General features: G+C 44.9%; 2 protein-coding genes and 1 non-coding gene across 8 annotated transcripts in view; 1 reads left to right on the plus strand and 2 right to left on the minus strand.

Moving 5' to 3' along the window:
• Window positions 1-25,791, minus strand: LOC144115652 (cytochrome P450 3A4-like). Of its 6 annotated transcripts, none has more exons than XM_077650098.1 (7): window positions 24,204-25,791; window positions 22,428-22,502; window positions 20,165-20,232; window positions 19,800-20,007; window positions 7,481-7,670; window positions 5,761-5,972; window positions 1-4,210 (listed from the first exon to the last, which is right to left on the minus strand). In XM_077650098.1, exons 4-7 carry the CDS (start codon window positions 19,977-19,979, stop codon window positions 3,263-3,265), a joined length of 1,530 nt encoding a protein of 509 aa, XP_077506224.1. In that variant the 5' UTR covers window positions 19,980-20,007; window positions 20,165-20,232; window positions 22,428-22,502; window positions 24,204-25,791; the 3' UTR covers window positions 1-3,262. The 6 variants fall into 6 exon arrangements, with proteins under 6 accessions (XP_077506224.1, XP_077506221.1, XP_077506223.1 ...); XM_077650095.1 differs by having other exon boundaries at window positions 23,890-25,791; XM_077650097.1 differs by lacking the exon at window positions 20,165-20,232 and having other exon boundaries at window positions 24,204-25,790.
• TRNAD-GUC (transfer RNA aspartic acid (anticodon GUC)) lies at window positions 12,261-12,331 on the minus strand. The gene has a single exon. It is a non-coding gene; the product is annotated as a tRNA-Asp (tRNA).
• Window positions 22,540-25,936, plus strand: part of LOC144115653 (prolyl 4-hydroxylase subunit alpha-2-like) — a 71,395-nt gene continuing 67,998 nt past the window's right edge. Inside the window, exon 1 of the transcript XR_013311505.1 lies at window positions 22,540-23,908. The gene's annotated coding sequence lies outside the window, so the exon portion shown is untranslated. The remainder of the gene's footprint in view (window positions 23,909-25,936) is intronic.

Raw genomic sequence — 25,936 nt, forward strand, 5'->3', positions numbered from 1 at the left:
GGGGGGGGGGGGGGGGGGGGCAAGTTATAGAACAGTGGGGAATTTTGACAACAGCAAAATAGTAATGGCATGAAATTGTTCACAGAAAGCGTACTTTGGCTTACCGATTAGGGATGAGAATGTAATGAAATTTATCACACTGTAAGTCTTTCAAAGCTCTCACCATTGGGTCACATTTACGTCACATTTTTGTGTTTTGTTTGTGTGTGGATGATGTGCGCAAAAAATATGAAGCTTCCACCTGTGACCGACATGATTTCGTTACCTTCATGAGCAAAAGGGAAAAATTTCTCGCAACTATTGCTTAATCTTCGACTAGATATAAAATGTTCACTGTAATACGATTGTAAGTACCAACAGCTTTTTTCGTCAGAGGTATCCGCTTCCATTGGGCTGGCATCATGTGCATGCAACAGCCTAGCGAAAAAAATATGGTGATACCCAGGGGGCCCTTATTGGAAAGGTCTATATAGTGAATGCATTTCATTCACTATACTGCTTTCAGAATAAAGTTGAATGGCCGAACAGAACAAACACAGGAAGACACAGAGACAGAAAAAGCGCCACTGCTGTGTCTTCCTGTGTTTGTGCCATTCAGCTTTATGATGAACCAACTAACACCTCAGCAAGTACTTCTGCTTTCAGAAGTAGGAGTGCAAGACTAAAAGCTTGTACTGCTTGACAAGGTACCAACAAGTTGCTGATTGGCAATATGGCAAGACGATGGCCAGTTATACACGAAAATTATAAGCAAACAGCAAGTGATAGAATAGCTGCCGATACGCAGACCATGTGACACAAACAGAACAATGAAAAAAGTAGTACAATGGCAATGAAACAGCAGCATAAACAGCAGTGCTCAACAAGAATGAATCATAAAAATTTAAAGCTCATGCTGGCATTTTACTATCATCTGTGAGCAAAACTGTTTGAAGAAAGAGATTTGTTTACAGGAAGTAATGAAATCTTCATTATTAGTTCATTAGAGTTGGTTGCATGTAGGTGAAGGTTTGTCATAAGGAGTACTAGTAGCTGGTACCAACCACTTCGTTTTGTAGCTTAACAAGAAGCAATAATTAACATTAGCTATATAATGCAAGACTATTTTCTGAAAGCCTGGCCACGACGGCGGCTTTTCAATGGAGGTGTAGAGCAAGACACTCGTGTACTGTGCAATGTCAATGTTAATGAACCCCATGTGGTCGAAAATTTTGCAGCCCTTCACTGTGGCATCACTCATAGTCCAAGCCGCTTTGGAACGTTAAACTCCATAAACCAAACCTATTTTATGAAGTACATGTAGGTTACGAAAATTACACTTGTAACCCTCATAACCTTCACCCCAGTAGGTAGTATGCATCATGTGCGTGCAATGGTAGCCACTTAAGGTGAGCCGAGTCCAGTGTCTGCACCTTCAATAATGTGTGTGTAGCTCTGTTCAAGGCTGTTCCCTCTTGGTAGAGGTGTCCTTATGAGCTGCTCTTGAGTTTCCCACGGACTGGGTTCTAGCTCAAGGCAAGGTGTTTGGCCAGGGCGTCCCGATGGCCACACCTGACGTCTCTTCCCGGTTGCTTGTGCACACCGGCTGAGGCTGCCTTTCATCAGCGGTATCCATCACACCAAACTAGCTTGAATCACAGCGGTCACTGAGCTGCTCACAAATGTTGTACAGCACGCAAGCAGCACAGATCACACAGCTGACATTGTGGATGTCACACTCAAGGCCCTTCAGCACCATTCTAAAGCGTGTCTTGACACGTCCAAAAGCATTTTCGACAACACGTGTGGCACTCGGCAGCCGGTAGTTAAAGGTCTGTGAGGGGGACCCAGAGGCACCTGGAAGGGGTACAGCTTCATCAGGTGCGTCTGCAAGGGGAAAGCTTGATCACCAAGAAGAATTGTGCCAACTCCCACACCTTCAATGAGCTATGTTTCTTGTCGGAACAGCTCACTAGCCAGGGTAGCTGGCAGTCGAGACTTCTGAAACAGTGCCGGGTCATTGTTCCTACCAGGGCTCCCAACATTTGTGCATAGGAACCTGTATGTGTGGTCGACGACAGCAAGTAGAGCGACACTCTACCATTCCTTATGATTGTATTATTCAGCAGCTTCTTGCTTTTGGGGGGCACATCTCGATATGACAGCCATCCACTGCACCGACACTTTGAGAGAAACCACAGACTGCTGTGAATTTACACGTGCTCGTGCAGCTAAGCCGGTGTTGGGAAATACACAAATCGTGCTTCCAACTGCTCTACGACCACGCTGCAAAATTCGTGAAATATTAAATTAACTGACGCAGTGCTCACGCCAAACAAGTTGACAGCAGTCCGCTCTTCTGCTGATGTTGCGAGGCGGTACAAGCCGATCGACACGCGTTTCTCCAGCGCAATCGTTTTCCGCATGTTGGTATCTTGCCGGCTCATGCTTCCACAAACAGCCACCATGTACCGGAATATGTCGCGGTTGATCCGAAAGTTTTCTCGGAGTCCGCTGTCCGGAAGGTGCGGAAGCGTGGTCTCGTACCACGAGTCTGGGCGCGGGTACGCCGACTGATTTCGCTCACGTGCGGACAGGTGCGCCGCCGCCAAGAAAAAGAGCTTCGGCCGCCCCTGGTGTCACTTCCTCGTCTCTTCAAGCATGACAATTTCAGCACTCAGCGCCAGCACCTGCACGCGCAGGCGTTGTAGCGCTGCCTGATGCGCCACGAACGCAGCCCTAAATTGAGCATCGCCCTCATTCACGAAAGGCCAGCTTAGGGCCAACATTGGCTTGACACACAAGACGTCTGAAGGTTCTTAGCTACACAAGCACAGCACTCACTGTGAAAGAAAAGCCAGGAAAATAAACAATGATAGCAGTGAGCAGTCACGAGGAGAAGAGGCTAAAGTAGCCAAAGTAAAACGCGCAGTCGGCTACGAAGTCGACTGTGATCATCGTTTAGAACTTGTTTTTAGACTTCGGCTAACGACAGCCACAAGCACAAAGAAAAACGCTTTTAGGCAGGCCTTAGCACAAGAAACAACGTTTTTCTTCTTATGTGTTCTTTTCAACGTAGCCCTGTTTAATACGCCTCAGTGGGCCACGTTTTAACTTCAATGAGGCGAGTATAACATGATCTGTTTCGTCGCACTAACCGAGATGGCTAAACTGTGTGTAAGCGCGGCGAACTGCAGTTAACTCTAACCGCGGTTAAACGCCTTAACTGCAGTTAAACTTAACCACGGTTAAGGCTACCCGTGTAAAGAGGGTATAAGGCGCACTAAACGTCCCTTCGGGCCACTCGCAGCTTTATCTTCCTCGCGGGATTCACCGTGACCGCCGGCACAGTCAGCTCCATTGGGTCATCAGTCTCCTCACACACGCGGAAAATGTATGAGCTGACCAGTTTGGCGAGCACTGTCTTCACCTCTAGAAGGGCGAACCGCCGTCCCATGCACTCACGAGCTCCCAGGCCAAACGGGACATAGGCGGCCGGGTGCCGCCGCTCCCCTTGTTCTTTGTCGGGCGTAAAACGGTCTGGGATGAAGCGGTACGGTTCGGGCCACAAGTCCGGCCTGTGATGAACGTGCCACGTGGGAAGGATGACATGTGCACCGGCCGGCACGGTGTAACCTCCTAGCTTAGTGTCCCTCCCGCACACTCTCGCTGTGAACAGCACGAGGGGAGGGTACAGTCTCAGACACTCGCTGATCACCATGCCCAGTCGCCTGAGCTTCTGCACGCCGTCGTAGCCTAGCTCCCCGGAATTCTCCGAAAGCTGGGCTGTCACCTCTTCAAACACCCTCTCCTGCTCTTCAGGGTGCCTGGCCAACTCGTACAGAACAAAAGAGAGTGCCGTGGCTGTGGTCTCGAAGCCCGCTGCAAGAAAAAGGAAGCAGTTTGCCATTAAATGCCTGTCTGTGATCTCAGCCTTGCCACGGGCTCCGTCATCAGCTTCATTTTTAGCGTCCAGCATGAGCTGAAGCATGTCCACAGTGGTTCGCGGCCTCTCTTTCATCTCTGCAGTGCGCACACTGATGACTTTGCGAAGGTTGTCCATAATCAGCAGAAAGAGTTTCCCGTAACTCAGGAAGGAAAAGATCCAAGCGTAGACCTTTCGAAGGACCGGAATAGCCACTGCGGTTGCCATGAGCCGTTCGTCAACTTCGAGTAATATCTTCTGGAGGCGTCTCATAACAGGATCTTCAGCGTTTCGCTGGCATTCAACCTGCAATTTTAGTAACAACAATGAAGCAATATAGGTGTTTTTGCCGCAAGAAAAAAATTAAATTCACAACGTACGCAATTATCAGACATGATAGAGGGAAATTAACGGCGCTTTAATATACGCAAAAATAGTAACTTCTCGTTTAATTAATTATCGAAACCTTTTATGACCCCGAAACTACATTTCGTACATAACTACCACTAAATGTTGAGAACCTTGAAGAAATCAGGCCTTCAAGTCTTTGTTACAGGTTGGACGATAAGTTAAAAAACATGAAAGCACGTTGATTCTGTTCCCATTTACTCTAATCATATAAGCTATGAATGAACTGAAAGTGATCACTGAATGACGATAGGTGAATTCACAAAAAGATTATCCAGAATTGGCCGGCCATTTAGAAAATAACTAGCGCTTAGCTTTAGTAAGAGGGAACCTTGTGATCTGAGCTAATATCTACAGTGGCCTGCAATACATATTGTTCAACCTCGTGGTTGTGAGGCACGTCATGATAGATGATCCACGGGGTTATGACTAGAGCATCAGATCTTGTCCGAATTTTGAACAGCCGTTTTATATTTCTTAACATGGTCTTAGTAACCGCGCTGCTCGAATAAAATATATTTTAGCCGCTATATTTCAATGAGGCCGGCTACATAGAAAACTCGTGAGCACAGCCATACTTGCATGAAAAAAAGTTTGAGCACCGCACCTCTTCATTCATGCTTAAGAAGTATTTTTAAACATGATAAGCTTAAAATCGTATTAGAAAATAAATTTAAGGAATTATATCAGATAAGCAAAATGTAAACTGCTCTCTTGTTATGTTTTTGCTAATAAGTGTCCTCACTTATAAACTAGCTACGTTTACATGAGCCCGATAAGACCAGACCGAGTCAAGCGTCGGGCTGCAGGGTTATCCTGGCTCGACGACTGCGCGCTTACATGAACTCGATCTCAGCGAGTCTAATCAAGAAAGGCGCGATAGCAGCGACACCCAGCGTCGAGCAGTCCGGTTGGAGCGAGCGAAGACAGCGTCTAAGATCGCTGCAAGACGCCGCTGGTATCAGAGGCAGGACTCCACCGGCACAAAGCGGGTTGCTATTTCTCCTCTCTCCTCCTACTAATCCGGCTCTGACTCGACAGTGTTGACATGTACAGTAACTGCAAGCCGGTCCTGCGGCGTCTACCTAATCTTGCTGTCGCTGAGAGGCTCGACCAAACGGTCACTTAATCCTACTCGATAACGTTTACATGAGCGAATTTCAGCTTGACAGGGACACTCTAACGGACTTTGTCAGGTTCATTCAAAGGCTCATACTGAAGTGTTTCTCAGCAGTCTGCTGAAATGTTAAACATTCCTCACACCACAATTTTTGTCATCTGCACTTGACAGATGTACTTGCCGCACTAAGAAAGCAATTGAAAATACATTCAGGCAGGTATCTCGACACGGGTTGAATCGTTGTCACAAGTGACAGAAAGCCTCAAGCTAAACCTGAGATTTGTTATTCCTCTCTCCTATCTTCTTATGGATGTGATTTCCGTCTCACCTGCCATGCGAGAGCGCATTTGGTGATGACGTCCATAGAAAATGCTTGGGACAGCGTAGTGACGTTAACGACGGCGCGCCCGGCACAAAGATGTTCCGAGATCACATCCACCATCGTGTCTCCGCAGGCGCTCATCGTGTGCCACATCAGCTTCATTTTGGCGCTGCTGAAGCTCGGGCTGAGCACGGTGCGCACCCTCTTCCACTCCTCACCTGCCGGACAAAGAAACGCGGAATTTCACAGCACCTTCAGAACTGAATGAACGCAGGGACAAGCGTCGGTACGGCTGTTCTGTCAAATAAGAAAATTCCTTGTATCTGAGAGCTGTTTTTCTGGTCGCTGCCAGCGAAGGCCTGTATTATATAAAACTAATTAATGACTCTGCAGGACGGACGTACGGGCGTGTCAGTTACGGTTCATCTGGGCTGAAAAACAGCGGAAAAAAAGAGGACAAGTGGACGTCCAATACAGGACAAGTTGTTGACTTCTCCTTCCTTTGCCTTGCACTCTCTCCAGACCACTGCCCCCCCCCCACACATACACACACACAAAATGTGTACCCATTTCTAAGGACAATAGGACCGTGGGACCGCAGCTGGTCACTGATTTTTCAAGTCATAACCGAATGTTCCCTCACCTAGACCAAAATATCCCTACCTTCGAACCATTTTCTCAGCAGAACTATGAAACATACAGCACTTAAGAAAAAACTAGAAAACTTCAGTCCTTAAAATTCGTATAAAGACCGGCAAAGTTAGGCTCTCCGGAAAGTTTTTTTTTATTTGGTGATTAGCAAGCACTAGTCACAACCATACACTTCATGCCTTAGCCATAACTTACTTGTTCAAAGTAAGGTTAGTGAGCAAAATTAATGGGTAGCTAAGGCGAAACGTATTAATGTAACCGAGGCACATAGTTCCGAAGAATAGGAAATGCTTAACGTGCAGAGTAACCAAAGCTGGCAGGTGTATTGCCGCCGGCCAAACTCGAGTACATCTGACTCCGCTCCTCTCCATGGCAAAAACATTAAACTCCATTGCGCTGAATCCGCCTCAATTATACAAGAAAATTGGTGCAGTCTTCAGAAAGCAAGCATTTTGTTTTTACCCAGGTGAATTAATGCATACCGAATTCCAGGGAGTTTAGTTTAAACTGCACCTGATTTTTATCACGTCCCTCACCGAGGCATGCCGGAGTAATGGGTTATTACAGGAACAAAGCTTCCGGAGCTTCCACACTGCTTTAAGCTACCTATTGAACATAGCGTAGCTCGACTCGCACAGAGCCTTCAGCAAGTTTGTTCTCATTGAGAACATGTACCGGGTGCCATGGGTAAAAGCCGCCATGCAGGAAATTATCTGGGAAAGATGGCCAAATCTCGCAAGGAACAAGACTAACTGGAAATAAATTGGAAAGGCATGTCTTGTGTCGTAGACAATCTGGCTGTTACTAATTATAGATGGGAATATTATCGGCAAAGGCGACTTTAAAAATAAATGCCAATTATCCGGCGCTGTCTCTGTGTCTAGATGAGTCACAAAGCTACTGGCGCTAAAGCGAATATAGCCCCCCGTGATCGTAGTGTCGAATCCTTGCCGCGGCTCATTGCTTGATCTCAGCAGATATTTCTTCCGCTTTTCCTTTTTGGGAGGCATGCATGGTAAACAAGAAAATGGTACAATATACTAGTCTTCAAATGAAGATGCTCAGAACATGGTACCTTTCAGCCCAATGAGACTGCTTTTGACAGGCTCCACATCAACTATAATGGGCACTCGGTCGTGGAACACGTGTGTTTCTTTGACGAAGCATTCCTTGATGGCGTCGAGGTCGCTTACGACCACCTTCGGAATTTCGCCTTCGTAGAAACCAAATACCTTCCCGTATTGCCGGATCCAGTCATCCATGACCTGCATCACATGCGGAAAGCAAACACACGCTCACGGTCGGCACTCTCCCTCGTCCGAAAAGAGAGCATATGTTTTCGAGGTAACAAAATAGGCGACTTCTAAACAATGGCCGCCTACAGTGCTCCAGTGCCTAACGCAATTTAACTCAACATGAGCAATGGAAGCGTTGCTTACAATGCTTTCACTTCACTCTGCAGGTTTTAGAAACAGGCGTCAAAGTAATACCTCTATCGTGTAATCCACGTAGTGTCACTTTCTAAACGTAAAATCTGCGACCTGCACATTAAGTGCAAGTGCACAAAACATCTGAACTACATGACAGCAAGTTGCAAATTTGGACGGACCTGTATTCTCAGTCATTTTCGCAGTCTCATGAGAGGCTGTGGGTTGCATATTTAGAAGACAGGCCCTGCCTCCCTCTCCTTATGGGCCAAACTTTCCCGAGCGAGGGAGGCTGATATGGTTTCAGTATCATGTGAATTTTTCGGAACCATCACGTACAAAGAAAGCAGGCTAGAAATGTGTTTATTACTGCAAGCACAGAATACAAAACCGCCAATTTTTTGGTCGGATGAATAGCAGGCTTTTGAGTCGCTGCGAACGACTGAACATTTGAAGAGTTTTCTTCTTTTTTTAAACGAGCCAAATAAACCTATGCGGCAACCCAGAGAAACGCGAAAGTTTGTTATCCGCACAAACCGTCGCGCTATCCCTGTTATTACATATGTTTTTATTCTATTTTGAAAAATGAAAAATTATGGAAATAATTTTGTGAATATGAGCATGTAAACGTTGGATTTGACTCTTTTGAAACTACGAATTTGAACCAATCTATGTGAAGAAAACTTAATTTCTAGAGTTATTTTCAAGTTCAGTTAATGAAAATAATGCTTAACAAGGATCATGCTGTGAATACAGCAAAAAAAAAAGAATAAAATAACATTCATTGTGTGCAATAAGGGGTAGCACTATGCTTTCAAGCAAGCAAGTAAATCCGAAGAGCAAGCTTCAGTCGCAAGGATCTGACGTCACAACCTTCTTTTCCAGTGTTCACGCTTCGGCATCGGGAAAGTAACCTATAGCGAGAATGTATCGAATCTATAATATATTTTACTTCACAGCAGCATTCTATCCATAGTAGCGAAATGGTAAACGCGCACAAGGAGCGAAATGACCGGACACCGGCTAATTTTGTTGTTACCTGTCTGGCTCAGCTATTTCCCTTCTAATTATGCATTAAGAGAGTCACTGTCTACTGTCCTAACTGAGAGTTTTAATGTTCACTATATCAGAGCCACATTCTTGCTTCATCAGCGACGCAGCTGATAACCCCTTTCTTATCGTCGTCTTCTGGGTTCAGATTTTCCACAGAAAGCTTCATACCCTTCGCAGTCGATGAGAAGGTAGCGCTGGCGAAGGAATAAATAAAACCACGCTCGAAAAAAATCCGACCTATGAGGCTCAAGCTGACAAAGAAGGCTCTCACGAGTGGATTTGGCTCATATTGATCCAGTCATCAGGAGGATCTAGTTCATTTCGGATCTGACATAGGATTTCCGGGAAGGTTTGCTAGGCGTTACTGGGCACTGCTCATTCTCACACTTTTTGCAAAAGTCAGGTGTATAGGTGAGCTTTCTATTACAACAAAATCTGACATGTCTTTTTCTGAATTTGACCAAATTGAGAAAAAAAACTCCCCACTCTTCTCTGTGATTTCGCTGAGACTGCCTGGCAACATGCTGCAAACCTACAAAATGAATTAGAGAAGTGTAGAGATTAAGACGAGTTTAAACAATGTGTATAAAATTACATATATGTAATAAATATTAACTGGCTCATTCATGGCCCATGTCTCAAAGAACACGAATACAAACTGAATTCAAACGCAAGCCCCGCTTCGAGATGCATTTCCGATGCTGCGAGTGCTCTCCCGTTTTCCACAAATCTTCCATGTCGTTTGGACACGTGGATGAGCCGATCAGAGAATGAGCGAAGGTTTATGATATAGACAAGCATATAAAAAAGCAGCAGCAGTAAAACATGTCGGAACGTGTAGTAAAACATGCGGGAGCTTTCCTGATGCAATAACATCGCATTTAGTTTTTGAAAAAAGTTATTTTTTTTGTTCTGTATGCCCTGTACATTATCTGCTATTCAACATTCTCGTTCGTTGCACTTTTGAATACACGACCGGCCTCATCGACCCCGCTGTAGATAAATTAGCGCGATGTAGAGCAGTCAAAATCGTGCTGCTGATTGATTGGGCAGATTGGCGCCGTGCATCTTGTAACAGCGCGAAAAAGACGAGACACATGACAAAAAAACATTTACGACGGTTTGAGCATTTGAATTGGGGCGAAAATGTCGCCCTGCGCCTCGCCAGTTAAGCGCTCTCTACTTTATAAGTCGTGCAGCTCGCTTATCTCCGCTCTAACCTCCCGTAAAACATTCAGTTCCGAGTCTATTAAGTATATTGTCTCTCTACCTGAATTGCCATGTGGTTGCAAATTTCTTCGAAAATGTTCTTTTATGCCATATTCAACTTCGATTCGAGGAGGACACCTCCTAACACGCCCTGCGTACATCCGATGATGTTGGTGTGACGGCTTACCGCTACCGGTATTCCAGTGACACGACTTCCCTAATTCTTCGCTACGTTTCAGTGGCCATAGTGATCTGCTGCTGAGCACGAATTAGCGGCATTGAACACGCCTTTGTCCAGGTGCTTGAGGTTGACCATGGCAAGTAAAAGAGATTAGCACAAGCAACTGATGACAGCGGCGGCGGAATGCCGAAGCGTTCCGCTGCGGTTCACGAACCAGAGTGCCAAGCTGTTCCTACTCTTAAAGGCGCACTGAAGAGGACTCAGATCTACTCGATATAGACGTTCCGAGCATTATAAAAAAGCCTCGAAGTATTTTCCAGTGCGGCCGATTTCTCTACATTAAATCGGATTAAACGTCCCGGCTAGCGCCTTTCTTTTAAAACTCAACGCTGAAGGTAAGAGGGGTCAACCAACGCGTGGAGTGCCTTTCAGCCAGTCCCGTGGCGGCTTGCCGCTCTGCCATCGGCGGAGTGATACGTAAATCAGAGTCCGCGCGTATTTTTATTTCCATGGGCCTGATTTGCGGCTATGTTTTCTTCGACTAAAACTATTCACAGAAACCTAAAAAACAAAATAAAAACGAAAGCGAAGCCGCCACGGGACTGGCTGAAAGGCACTCCACGCGTTGGTTGACTCCTCCTACCTTCAGCGTTGAGTAAAAAAAAAGGCGGCAGCCGGGACGTCTATTCCAATTTAAATTAGGAAAATCGGCCGCGCAGGACAATAATCTGAAGTTTCTAAGAATGCTCAGGATGTGTAGAAAGAGTTCCCGCGGTAAAAAGTCGAGTTCAGCTGCCTCTTTAGAGCACCTTTAAGGGCAGTTTAGCAGACAGGCCCCGCCTGCGAATAATTTTTTTCGCTTTTTTTTATTAAAGGCTCGCTTCCGACGGAGACCGGTCAAGCTTGAAAGACGTCACTTTTTTTCGCTTGGCGTTTATTTCTGTAAAAAAAAATGCGCCCGAGCCGCTCGACGGATGTTTATGGCGGAGGAGACAGCATACGCGTAAAACGGTTGGTTTTGTTTGCATGCAGCCGAAAGCAAACGCGCCAGCAAATAAAATCAGCGATTTGGTTCACCCTGTCTGCGTACGGCGACAAAGGCGTTATGAGATATAATTCTTAAAAATTAAAATATCGCTACTCACAACAACCCAGCAATAAATAAAAGCTATATGCCCAGTCACGCACGGCACGTCAAACCCAGTCAGCACAGCAGCACTAGGACGCTTGGGAAGCGGCACATTTTGCAGTGGTTGCTTCCTACTGGCCTTCTCCTGAGCTGCGAACAAGGAACCGGCTCTGCACCGTCCCTATCGGCGTGTTCACAAACTTTTTTTACTCGCCCTTACTCCTCAAAGCACACATAGGAGCTTTGGCACGTTAAAATGTGTTAGTTTAGGCGTGCAGCAAAACAACTGTCTCGTTTCAAACTCTACGATTACCAGCATCACTGCAGTGCAAAACGCCGCCCCACGACACAGATATCTAATTACAGCTGACGACCGAAGGAAGTAGAGCACACTGCGACGTTCTCGTCCCACTCATGCCGAAATAGGAACAAAATGTGACCGCCCGCTGTATGATCTGACACCGCGGCTCGTGAACTCGACAAGGCCCTTAAAATATTCTTCACACGACAAGCTTGCATTCAGTTGGAACAGCATACCGCACATGCACTGGATCCAAGACCATCGGGCCCTGAACGCCTTTGAATGACCGAGTACACAGGGAGTCTAATTAGGGATTTTCGTACAGTTCTGAAGATCATATACGGAGTTTGAAAAAAGAAAGGCGAGTGAGCAATTAGGGCCAGCGCTAATTTCTCGCTTGCCTTCTACTTTGTCCTTGCCATGGGGCATCCTATAAACTGCAAGCGCTTTTTTGTTTCGTTTGACAATGCTGTTTACAATTACGTTAAGAATGCTAAGAACATATCATAATAGAGAAAACGCGCGAACGCCTAAAAAAAGGGGGGGTGACAATACTGCATCGGCAAGGAATCGAACCCGGGCCACCCGCGTGACAGGCGAGTATTCTACCACTGAACCACCGACGCTCTTTGTTTGCTTTTTTTTTTCAATGCCGACTTCAGCCTGAACATTGTAGCGCTGGCCGACGACAGACGAAGGGAAGACGAGACACACAGTGCGTTGACCAAGCAGGCCCAGAACATCGGGGGCAAGACCCGATGCCGGATGCAGAACCCTAGAATCCTAGCCTTGCATGCTGCTGTTGAGATGAGGGTCGCTGAACGGCACGGATCGACACAGAACGAAGAGAAAGGGCCCATTGTACTTGCCCCCGATTGGCCCCCGATGTTCTGGGCCTGCTTGGTCAGCGCACTGTGTGTCTCGCCTTCCCTTCGTCTGTCGTCTTCCAGCGCTACAATGTTCAGACTGTCAAACCAACAAGCCCAGCAACACATCCTGCTCATTCGACTTCAGCACGTCATTTACAAACCAATTCGTGCGGACTACAGAACACAGATGCTAAAACTACGTCACCCCCACTTGACGTTACGTGAACAGATTTAAATTCCGCATGTATAACAAAGCTTCCATTCTCAGAAGCCACTCAGGCACTGGGTCTTGTATCTTGTGGCCTTCAATAACTCTTCCAACAGATTCACGAAAATACTCTCTTATCGGCCTTGCGTCAATGTGCGCATGTCTGAATGCCATCCTGGATCGCCAAATACTGCGCAGGCCCAATATCATGATCATGTCGAAAGAAACCGCGTCTTCATTGTCAACAGGCAAAAATCTGATTCCGAAAGCATCGACCGGTAAGTATTTTTTAATCGTGAGTTGTGGAATGTCCCAAAAGAAAGAGGCTTCCCAACAATCTAAAAAGACGTGTTCAATAGTTTCCGGTTTTCGGCATATGAAACAATGATTTCCCCAAGGCACAAAAAAAAACTCTTCTCTTCTAGATACGTCGGGACTTCAAGAGTGTTCGTACGGAGCTTAAAGAAACTTTTAACTTCACCTGGTACAGCCATGTTTTTCACTCGTTTTAGAACTGTCTGCATTGAACCTGCACAGTACAACGACCTGTAAAATGGGACCGGAAGAAAGAAACCGCACAGGTCCTTATACAGTTTCTTTCGCGATACAGCTGACATATATTCCATTGAAAATCGCTCTTGCAAGACGCGACATGCCATGTACTCCTCTCCAAGGAAGCCGAAAATGCCCCCTTGCATAGTCGCCGAACTAACAACTAAATTTCGTAAGACCCTACCCAACCTAACCTGACACACAGTTCGCAGAAAGGGGTGATTCACGTTCCGAAAGAAAATAAATCGATTCACCAACTGGCGCAGATAAAAATGTGCCAAACCTAATCCCCCAGAGTGGACACGATGAAACAGATTGGTTCGCCGTGTCCGCTCCCAAGTGCTTCCCCATACAAAAAACAGCAAAAACCCGGTGCAACCTCTGCACATTGACTCGAGAACAATGAATTGCTTTCATAACATACCAATGCTTGGTTATAAAAAATATGTTACGTATTGTGGCACGCGCAAAAATAGACAAACTGAAGCCTTTTAGACTGTCGGCCTTCTCACGCGCTTCAGCAACTTCGCGTTTCCAATACAGCACACTGTCGCAATAATTCTCCAGCGCCACTCCTATATATTTCACTGGGGTTACTGTCGAAAGCATGTTCGCGAAAACTGTTGGGGTTGTGGGCCAGTCGCCGTGCCAGAACCCCAAACATTTAGCCCAGTTCACAGCGCTCCCACTCACAGAACAAAAGTTTTTCACAGTTTCAACCACAACATGAACGCTTTCGTAGTCAGCACAAAATACGCCAATGTCATCTGCATAAGCGAGAACGCGGACCACAGAACTACCGACGCCGACAGTGCACGGAGCAGTTCGCCTCCTATGGATGCATTGCGCAAGCACCTGCAGTGTCGTTCACAGACTCTTTCTTCTATCTCGACCACGTCGTCGCTCTTCGCTTGCGTTTCGGCCGCATCGCAGACGCCTCCTTCGAGGCCCAGTGGCTGCGTTCAAGTTTGCCATTATCAGCCCAGTGCTATCTATCCCATCACTAACGCTAGAACCCATAGTGGGGACAAGAGAGAGCAAAAGCTTGGCTCCACTGTGAAAGCTGAAGTGGCACCAACTTACAAGCCTGTGCTCGACCGCATGGTACTTATATCATGCTCTTACAAATGAGTCATTGCAAGCCGGACAAAGAACTTTCAACTTTCTTGTTTCCAAACTTGCGCGCTTTAATAGTATATTTTAGGAAACAAACACTGCACGCGCAAAATTAAATAAGTGACGTTTAGCCACACGCACAAAGAGGTAACAAAAAGATATGATGCAGGACTCGAAAAAAGAGAGGTCCACTGGTCACGGTAACTATATATATACAATTACTGAACATAGAATTATATTCCACCTATACACTACTGCCGGTGGAGCACATCTAAGTTATAGCCACATGCGAACGTTGCTTCTCAGAAATCTTAAACTGCTGGTCACGGTAATTACCCCACTGAGCACCGAATATCTTGTAGACGTCTTGAAACGTCTATATTGGTCATTAATATCTTGAGCTACCAAAGACATCTACAGGACGTTGTTTTATGTTTGTCTAGAAGACATCTTAGCCAAGACATCTGGAAGCTATCATATGAAGGATTTTTACGTCTCTATAGCTACATAAGACGATTACAAGACGGCTTAAGCAAGTTGTCTTCTAGACGTCGTGCTTCAGAAGTCTACTAGACTTCCTCACAAGACGTTTCACGGCTTCGGTTACATGGTCGCATATATGCACCTTCATTTCAATATGTTTACACCTAAACAGGAGGGAACTAGAGTCGCGCGACCACCAGAAAGAGAAGTGAAAAACCCCAGTTCACAATGGACGGCAGTACGGCGGCAATATTCTATTGTCACAGGCCATTTTGTTTCCACATGCGAGACAAAAAGCCAGAAGAAGCCGAAACGACTGTGTAGCAATTGTCACGGCCGGCGTTCGGTGCAAGCGCGTACGCGATCCGCAAGACCGTCAGGCATGGAGGAAGGAACATGCGGAGGGTATGCAATTACTGAACAGATAATTATATTCCAGCTATACAGTACTGCCGGCGGAGCACACCTAAGTTATTGCAGTAAGTTGCTTCTCAGAAATCTTAGTTGGTAGTTGTGAAAAGGACTAAACAACAGCATTGAAACACATTGCTCAGAACTTTACTCCGCGTGTCATTTATTTTCTTACTTTCCGCTTCTATTTTGCATGGCTGTCTGTAGTTTTGATTTGTTGTGTCCACTTCCGGTATTTATATATCCGAAGCATTGAAAAAATAGAACTTAGCGGTTCTCTGAGATGTTTGTGGCGAGAACTAAATGACGAAGGAACTCTAGAACTATGCAATCACCTATTCTATTCGTATCGGCTCATAACGAGAGAAACCCAGAATCAATATGACCAAATTTCTTTCAGAGTATGCGGGTGCCGTCAAGGTGACTTTAGAGAAAAATTATCCACCTCGTACGCTACCATCAAAAAATGACCTAAACACGACATCGAGGTAGATTTCGTTCCAAACGAATAAATCAGTAGTAAGCATCGCACACTGTATTGAAAAGTTCCAAATTGGCTATGAACAGGGCCGTCCATGATAGACAGATGTAAGGATCGAGTGCCCCTTTGAAATGGGGTGGTGGCGAGCGCCACCATGCTCGTTTTTTTCTTTACATTCTTGTAGAAAATCTGTCCAGTTTAGAAGTACCATTTAGAAATTCTTTCGTATGAAAAGAAAATCAATTCTGTAGTCTTTTATTCAATCACGCTTTTGAATTCTGCTCTTGTACCATTACGCCCCTGCCCTGCTTTTAAGCTACAAATCTTCCCAAAACTTTTTTTTTTACTAACGCTTACCACACATTCATTCAGTTACCTTCCTTTTCTCGAAAACTTAGGGCCGAAGGGAGAGTGACTGTGCCTTTATCGACATCTGGATGGATACTCCCACATTACAAAAAGAAATGTTGAATTGTTTCTACAGATTTATCACATACAGCACATCTCATCCTGAATAATTTTTTTCATTTAGCTTCGCGTTCTAAGAAACTCTGATCTTGCTTCAAACAGCAGGGCGTTGCTTCTTCAGTTATCATAGAATAGTTTGTTTCCGATTTTAATTTTCCATTTTCTGTACAGGTCCAGAGTCTGCTTTTTTTCTAATGAATTTATTCATCTTTCACCCCCTGCTTTCTTTATCCAACATTTGAAGCTGTTTATTTCCTCGTTCTGGCTTTCTGAATAACTACTGGTTGTTTTTCTTGTCCTTCTCTGCCCCTTTCAGCCAATGCTTTTCCTGTACAAGTACTTAAATACTTTACCTGCCCATCTCTTTTCGTCCACTTTCGTAACGCGTTGTGCGTAAAATATTTTACTTAGTGCTTTCCACGCTTCAAGCGGTGCCCAGACCATGTACCCTTTGCTTCATTAGTCGTTTTTCCATTATAATCTAATGTTAATCTACCAAAAACTATCTGCTTTATTTCCAGGCCAGACTGAACTGCCCTTAAGCACAAAAACGCATTCCGATATGTAAGCTCTGGTTTGGTTTGGTTTATAGGGGTTTAACGTCCCAAAGCAACTCAGGCTATGAGAGACGCCGTAGTGAAGGGCTCCGGAAATTTCGACCACCTGGGGTTCTTTAACGTGCACTGACATCGCACAGTACACGGGCCTCTAGAATTTCGCCTCCATCGACATTCGACCGCCGCGGCCGGGATCGAACCCGCGTCTTTCGGCCCGGCAGCCGAGCGCCATAACCACTCAGCCACCGCGGCGGCTAAATGTAAACTCTGGCACTGTTATTCCATTCGAAATACCTCTCAGTACGTCATACCTGTTGTACCCTCCATAATGTTCTACGCTTCACTACCACGGCATCTCTTTGCCCTTTCGCCCTAGTAGTCTTTTCGTGCTACATGCGCATCTCTCCTTCATTTATACATACCTCCAGATACTGGCATTCTCTCACCCTGGGTACCTGATTGATTTGTACTACAGTAAGCGCATGATCAATGGTATCATTAAAAATCATCGTCAAGCGTAACTTATTTGCGCTGAAAGTAAAATCTAGAGCGCGGACTTAAGCTTCATTACTTAGTTTCGAGGCCTAAAACACCCCCTAGCAATGTGAACACGCATGCCCATTACGTTAGATTCTTGCGCACTAAAGATCAGGTGTAGACAGCGCAGAAGCTGCCATGGCTTCTGTGCTTCTTGCTACATGCGAGTGGGTGATAATGTGAACATCACTCTCGTGTGACGCTCTGGGGAGCTGTTCTCCTGTGTTCACCTTCGAAAAGGGCAGTCCTATACGCTGTTGTGCACTACACGGCGCCTGAAAGGGTTAAAGCAACAGTGGAAACACGCATTTAAGCCCACTACGTCACCCTTCCTGAGGTACATCAAGTGCTGCGCTGGGGACGTAGCCCGGAGGAAAATAGGTCTAGGATCTTTATGTGTTTCTTCCGATCACTCACTCACAATCTTGGAGATGTCCGCATGCGTTAGGATGACCTATCTGCTTCGTTGAAAATGATATTTCTTCTCTTTATAGCTTGTGGTAGGGGCCACAAAAATTCGTGCAAAAAAATTTTTTATAGGCAAGGTGTCCCAAGTGTGTCAAACATTACAAAAAAAACTTTTTGGGAGGACGCCTAGCACGACATGGTGAGCTTGCTCTTGCTGTCCTCTGTAAACTTAATAAGAGGCGGAGAAATAAAGCCACATTTCGGCCTGCATTTTTTCGGTATTTTTATGCCGGACAGATGTTACGGGGAAGCACTTATTTGACAGGAGCTGACGCAGCACTAGCAGGACTATAATGAACACAATTAAGCAGCTCTTTGGTGTCATTTTTGTTTGCTCAACTGTGCAACTTACTCTTACCGCTTGCTGCACAGCACACAGCTCCAATCAAAATTCACTTCTGTGACTATTTAGGGCTTCTATGCACTACCAAAGAAGGAAGTACATGCATGCAGTTAGGTAGGAAATTGCACATGAAGCTGAACTTATCAAGACAAAAAAAAACAAATGCATAAAGAAAACTGCTTCAATAATGTGAAGAGAGCAAAAAAAAAGTGGCAGCGTCCATGCAAGAGCATACACTCTGTTCTTGAGCAAGAATATGGCTTCCGCTGCTTCATGCTTCTATAAATTTCAGCATCGCTGCTTTAGTCTTGTAAAAGAAATGTTATAACTCAAAAAGTAGTGATCGGTTAAATAAAATAAATATTCAGCAATAATAAAAAGGTCCCCTGAGTGACAGTTCGCTAGGCTGGAATAAGCCCGCAGCTGCTAATTGTGACAAACGAAAGTAAATACCAAGATATTAAACCATGGCTAAAGGTACTCATTTCCCAGTTTTTAAAATTCTCTTCATACATTGTGTACCTAGCTCCTGTAGCAAAGGGCAGTAATTTTCAGCTCAACTTTGGCATTAAATGTTACCGCCGCCGTGACCTGAGCGAGTTTGTCTGTTCCTCTGCGCGCCTTTTCTGGTACAAGTAAATGCTTGAGGACCAATGCTATCAACTCCTGTAAACAAATTAATGCCTCCCGCTGAAATTATCCTCTGATATAATGCGAAAATACGTTCTTCATCTAATACGTACAAGCCCTTTATTCCTGGTGGGCTCAGGCTGGGCACTTCATTTTTAAGGGCTTTGATTGTTCCACCACAGTTTTTTTTCCAGTACGCATGGCGTTTACTAAGGCTACAATCCATTTGCCTAGCGGTATCACACCAAAGCAGATATGGCATCCCACAGGCTCGCCAGGAAAATATGGCGCGGTGAAGTGTCGCCAGCTGTGGACAACTTCGCAAGTGCATTGTCTGCACTTTCGGGAACGAAACTTGTTCCACGCCTGACGCAGAAGCATTGTTTCGATGCTTTGTAGAATGTTAGCAGAACTGCAAGTTGCCCTGTGCGGACATTCATTCAACTGATACTCATACCTGTTGGATAAAGAAGCATTTCGGAGGAAGATGTTTGAAAAGGTGGTAATGCAAAAGCTCCTTCAAGTGACATTTGTTCAAGTGGCACTTCCGTGAAGACCTACACGACGTAAAAAACCTGACGAGGAAACGGCACCATCTGCTGACACAGCACACTTGGCGGCAGTTTACCCTTATTGCTATCCAATTAATTTGCGAGAAATCTGCACATGGCTTCGCTACAGCTGCGCCAGTGTTCGATGCTGGTTCAATTAGCCCATCTCGGTACTTTTGCTAACCCTTCCTGTCCTCCTAACAGCTGAACTATGCCAGCGACGTTGCAATCACAGTTATGAATCAAATCGGCATTGTCTTAATTGGCAAATCCTTCTGCGTCTTCAGATCTGTTCAATAGTATGCGTCTTCACACCTGCTTATCCATCTTCATAGTACGATCTCTCTGCGCATTGCGGTGGGAAAGTGTATCGTGCCAGCATAATCAGAAACAGAGGATAGACAAGCACCTGACCCTCACCTTGAGCCGATCTTCTTTCAGTTGTTTCCAGTTTCCCAAGAAAAGGCTGGGCTCTGGACCCGGAATTCCGTATCTTTTGAACAACCGCTGCTGGTGTCTTCTTCTGAGTGCCCACGCAATGGAGAGAACGAGCACAGCAGACCACAAGACTATCGTCACGCCCCACGCACCGGCTTCCATGGCAAAAGACCGCTCACGGGACGGTAGGCTGCAGAGTGTCAAAAGTGTAATTGACACAGATAAACATGCTCTCAAGAAACGGGCATCATAGCCGGCGTTTGCCCTAAGCATCACATTTCGAGACCATATGCGGTGTAGAAAAAACAGTGTGAATGGACTAGGGGAGGTCTAGTGAGGTACTTTACTTGTGCAGGAGAAACACTTTGGCCAGTTGAGGACCTGGTAAATTCTCTCACGCTGCCACTCCGGTCACCTGTAGCATGTAACGGAGGAAGGTACTGTAGTTTTCTCAGTTTTAATATGCAGCCTTCCTCAGATAAAAATCGTTCCTTCAGTTCTACGCGAAGTATCGAATGCGTTATCTCGAAAGGACTTGATATGAGTCCGCAGAGACTTAAAGCTTCGCAACAGTCTCTCTGAATCAAGCACCCATGTTATTCGGTTGGTACTGCCTCAACACTCCCCGATAGGCAGTAGATAGCAGGTCACGATAGTACATCAGGAATCACTGCACTTTTGTCGCCTCTACAGGGTTCACTTCAGCCCACCATATAATGAGAAGCCGCTTGTGTAGATAAGTACTCTATTCGCATCATTTTGCGTATCTGGTATATTATATAATAAGGAATTGTTTAAACGAAGTTCTACTGTAAAATACCTCCCGATGTCTTCAGTATATCTCAAGCCACCGAATCTTCTCCTCCGGCCCTTCCTGTGCATTGCGTGGGAAGCTTTCCTTACTTGTTTAGGCCGACAGGTTCGTGAATTTTCCAGGCACGAGTACTACTAGTAAACAAAACGTAAAGAGGGGGAAGCGTAAGGTGAAGGAGACATAAGTAACATAGCCACCCACTATCGAGTGTTTCAATCTTACGATGGCTGCATGTCTAAATTTTCCTCCACATTTAAACAAAAGGCAGCGTAATTACACAGATGCATGCAGTACAATGCTTATTTATACAAGAATATCTTATAACCACTTTGCTGTTATGTTTATTACACAAGCCTGGATTCGTTTCAAGCAACATGACGTTAGGGGAAGGGTCACAGCTGTGGCAGGTAAACACAAATGAGGAAATACAAAACAAGTTTTTTAAGCAATTTCTAACAAAGTCGTACATTTAAAAAATGAAAAGGAATGCAAACGGATCCCCACTTCATAGGAACGATGGCCAACATTCACATAGAAAAGAAGGAAAACGAAGAGAAAGAAGGCAAGGTACTCCATGAAGGGCTTTGTCATTCGGTGTCAGAAAAAGGTTGCACAGAAACCATGCTTTTGCGCAGCGATTAAGGTGCGTAACAACATGTGGTATGCAAGCACACTTTCCTCTTGTCTGGGTGTTGAAAAAAAGGTGCGAGAATGAAATGCATTTTAAGAAAAGAGTGGGGCGATTTAAGAAAGGGTCAGCAAAGGGTTTCTGGACTTATTGTATTTATCTAATATATTCACATGTCATAGCATGACTATGGGAGAGGAAGTATTTGCAATTATTTTTGCCCAGAAACATATATTTAAGCACAAAATATTCTTGATCACGAAGAGTAGACTCCCGCACTCACAAGAACTGCTGTTTTTGCCAACTTTGGTCGCAAATAACTGAAAATATTTTACGAAGAGGTGCTTGCACATTTATATAGCAAATATATCAGCGATGCGGAGAGCGCCCAATTATTGTACAGTTTCTAGGTTCATTCTTTTTCCTAAAAAAATCCAAGAGTTGCCGCAGGGGAATTTGTTTATAACTTTGGAGGCTTTTATCGAAAAGAAGAAATATGCTATAACAGGAAACATCAAACGCCACATTAAACATGAAATTATCTACAAAAAAAATTAAAAAATGAACCGGTATATCTTTCTGGGATAAGCATTCAAAGCTTTCTTTGTAATGACCATTAAAAAAAACATTTTTGATATTTTTATATTCTGTTCATTCATTGCACACTGCGTTAACATTCATACGTAGTAAAGATGTGTTGCCTGTTTTTGCCGGTATAGTAGATATAAAACTTCTAAAGAGCATCATTCCGCACATTACTGTTTTTGTAAATTTCTGCTATGAATAACTTCAAATATATTCCAAGGACAACGGTGAAAAGTTCTGTTGCTCTGACGAAGACAAAATGCTTTGTGATATTTGAAGGCCATGGTGAATTGGGACAATATTTTGCATGGCAAAATATGAGAAACTTCGCGGTGCTCCACTGTCACATTGAAAAGGAATATTAAGTTCTATAGAGCTTTGTTTTTCAAGTCCTTCTCCAAACGATCATCTAATTCCTTGCTCACGTATTCGCCCAACAGCAATTACTTGAAAAACGTACTTGCATACAAGTGCATTAACATACATCAGTATATGTTATGCCACGGACAAAACACATCGATCTCATTTCTAACAAAGGTCTTAAAACACTAGAATATATTACACAGCAGAGTAATATACTCACCACTAAACAAAATCCGACTGCGTCCAATCCAAAGATACGGCTGCGTCGTCCGGAATCCTCATAAGCTTTAACAAGCTGCAGCCAGTGTAAAGAAAAATATGCCCGCTTTTTTTTTTTGCCGATATGAGAGATGTTTTGCGTCTCCTTGTAATCGGTGTGCATTTGGCATCCCATCACCTTTCCCACGACGGCGTATTGAGAGCTTAAAATTTTTATGATCTTTAATAAAACTATAAAATCTGAGTCTATTAGCAACAATTTTAAATTTTCGGAGTCATCATCAACAAGCGCGTCAACTAAATATACCAGCCTCTAATCCTCGCACTGACTTGTTTAAATTACATAAGTTTAAATTCATCTTTTTGAGCGTAGCATAAAAATTTGAAACTTCCTTCCTGGCACTAATCGCGCTTCGTGTTTAAAACAAATGTTAGAGGCTGCTGATTTTATGTGACCGACGTGTTTAATTCGTGTTTCTTGTATTTTAAACGCCTTTTTTTAAACCGCCGGTTATGACATGTCATTCTTTTTTTTTTTGCTTCTCCTATCGCCTATTACCATAGCCTCATGTGAGGCATCAGTATGTCAAAATAAAATAAATAAAAAAGATGTAACAAACACAACCATAGCTAAAGTGTCGCCTTTTGTATTCGGTAATGGATATACAGAAACCATCCCCAATGGCCATAAAGCCAATACCCCTCATGTCATACCCTCACTCTGATGGCCTTCAGGGTATCCTGAATAAAATATTAAAAATAAAATACAGCCAACGGGCACTGCCGAATTCATTCGGCTCTTTACTAGACCCCCATTAGTGGCGCCATCTATTCTGCCACAGAATGGATACAACTGCTGTGGTGTTTAGCAGCGCTGACAGATGGAGCCACCATGTCTATTTATTTCAAACAAACGGTTACGTGAGTGCATCGTAAGGACTAATGCTGTTGTGAAATCTAAGCATGTTAACGAACGGCTTTGAAGCGGACAGCGCAAATTCTGTGCATATGTGCGAGCAGTCAGGCGACCCTAATACGCGCGGACGTACCATGTCTCAGAGTTTCTACTACTCCAAGCACGGCGTGATAAGAGGCAGAAGAATCTCATGTGATCACTTTCGATGTGGACCGTGCATCTCCCCAAACCGAGCCGACCGAGATACAAAATGTGTTCCGATTTAGGCGCAACACTGATAACGCCAAGCCGTTGTGTGACAGTCCCTTCTTCCTTCGTATGTGCCAGTGGGCGACCATGCCGTGAAGCAGGGCGGCTTTCTTCCCGGACATAACCGCAGTACTGATCGCGGTGTTCACCAAGAAGGCAAGAAACTGCAACTCAGGACAGCGCAAAGACAAATGTGGATAAGCTTGTCTCCTTCCACTGCCGCCGCGTCTTTTGAGGTTCTTTGCCCAGTGATCTCCAAGACGACGACTTAAAGGAAATGCGATTGAGCTTTACTCACCTCCTGGGGTGCCGTAGACGTGAGTTCACTTTCCCACCCTGCTCCGCGCGCGCGACTGCAGCCTAGTCGCTCCCGGAATACACGTTGGATTCCACTACATGCTCGCTCCGCGAGTCGAGTTACACGTAGTTACGGCAAGCCGCTCGTGGCTACATCTCTAAAGTATCCGAGTTATGAGGGAAAGCCGCTCTCTCTAGAGACCTGCAAGCATGATCGGCGCAGCGATTGCAGTCGGTGCTCGCTCAGTGCGCTGATTTTTTGGTTACCGAAGCAGCTACGTCGCTAGAAAAGAACAATCAAACATATGCACTGACTGTCCGAGTTCACCAGCGATTGAGTTGATCGGACGTGTTGCGCACAAGTTCCTTGCACACGATAAGAGCCATGGCTGCAAAGGCCCTTCGCAAACACAAGCCTGGCTGTACTCGCTATTTATGGTGGTGGCGCCATCTGCTGCACTTTCCTTTAGTCGCTGCAAACGCATCAACAACAACAAAAAATGGCCTCTCAATGAAACGAACTGCTCACTCTGAGCACCGCACGAAAATAAATCCTATTCAAGTTCAAAAACTTCGTCTAAAGGCAAAGGCTTTTGGCTGCAATCTAATTCCATGTGTTGCGAGATGTTATCTACACGGGGTGAATGCTTCGGAGCTGTTTCGTATCAGCACCGGGGAAACCGAGGCGCTTGCCGTGCGCGACTTGGTGCCAGCCCCCCTCGCTCGCTCGTTGCCTAAGGGAAAACAGCAGCCCCTTGGCGCGCAGTAGGGCGGCGTTTAGCAGTCGACAGACTGAGTCAGGATGCCTCCGAAGTCGCCTTTTCAAGGAAAGGTTCATGGAAAGGTTGCCGAAACGGAAGCGTTTACTTAGATGTGGGCTTCGTATTACAGTTTATCGTCCCATAGCCGACATGAATCTCATTCCTTGAACGCTTACGAAATGAAAGTGGCCGCGTGTTGCGCGCGGACCGTTCTGCGCCCTGGTCTGATGGAACCAAGGAGGTTATAAAAAGAACTGCTGGAGTGGAAGTCGCCTATGGGTTCGGTTTAAGCCGGCGGCGGCCATTTTGCGGGGGGGCAAGAAGCAGCCTGCTCCGCGCTTCGCAGCGCTGTTCGGCGACTTTGCGAGCGGTTTTTAATTGTTTTACGGATTTTCAAGTTCATGCAACACTGTGGACTATGAGGCGATCCATATTGGAGGTCTCCGGATCGATTATGATTACCTGGATTTCTTTAACTCTTTGAGATATCAGAGTACTTAGCCGTTCTTTCATTTTAGCACAGCTGCCGCTACCGGGATCGTTACCATGATCCGGTGGTCACCAGGTGAACCCTTTAGTCAAGACCCGCTCATATTGTCTTCAAGTAGAAAAGAATTGGCACAGTATATTGCGTTTGTTCATCTTCTTTAATGCATTGTCTTGAATTATAGAAATTGAACAGTCACGTAAGTTTTCAGAAGAAAAAAATTCAAAGCATGATAAATAGCAATCCATCCAAGAAACCTAACTAGTAATTGCAGTATTTTAAAAAGACACAATGAGAACAATTAGCTAACAGTGCTTGAGAGGATAAAAACACATACCGGTGCAAATAATAAACCTGACTGTCGCTCTGGTAACGGAAACTTCGTTAAGCTTAAAAGCAACAGATGCTCTTGAGCTTATAGCGTTTGTGCCCAGCTAATACATAAACAAACAGCAAATGATCGAAGAACCAACATTAATTCTGGTGGCGTTACACACTACTGTCAGCAACACTAAGATCAAATGGTTTTTATTTTGACAAACATAAAGCGTTTGTTGACTGAAAGGAGACACACTTGTGAATGCAGGTAAGGAATTGTTACAATAGACTCGCAAATATCAAAACAAAAGAAAGTGGTAGACTTCAAGAAGTGCCACTCTGCTGGATAATAAAGAGTACATCTTTACCCCTGCAGAATGTATTATTTACCAACATTTCCGCAGGGCTTGCATGAAGCTACGCACCCGAATGACACATCCTCTTTACACACACATTATTTTTTTGCAAATACAAACAGCGGC

This window comes from Amblyomma americanum, chromosome 1 (assembly GCF_052857255.1).
Source record: "Amblyomma americanum isolate KBUSLIRL-KWMA chromosome 1, ASM5285725v1, whole genome shotgun sequence".
NCBI lineage: Eukaryota > Metazoa > Arthropoda > Arachnida > Ixodida > Ixodidae > Amblyomma > Amblyomma americanum.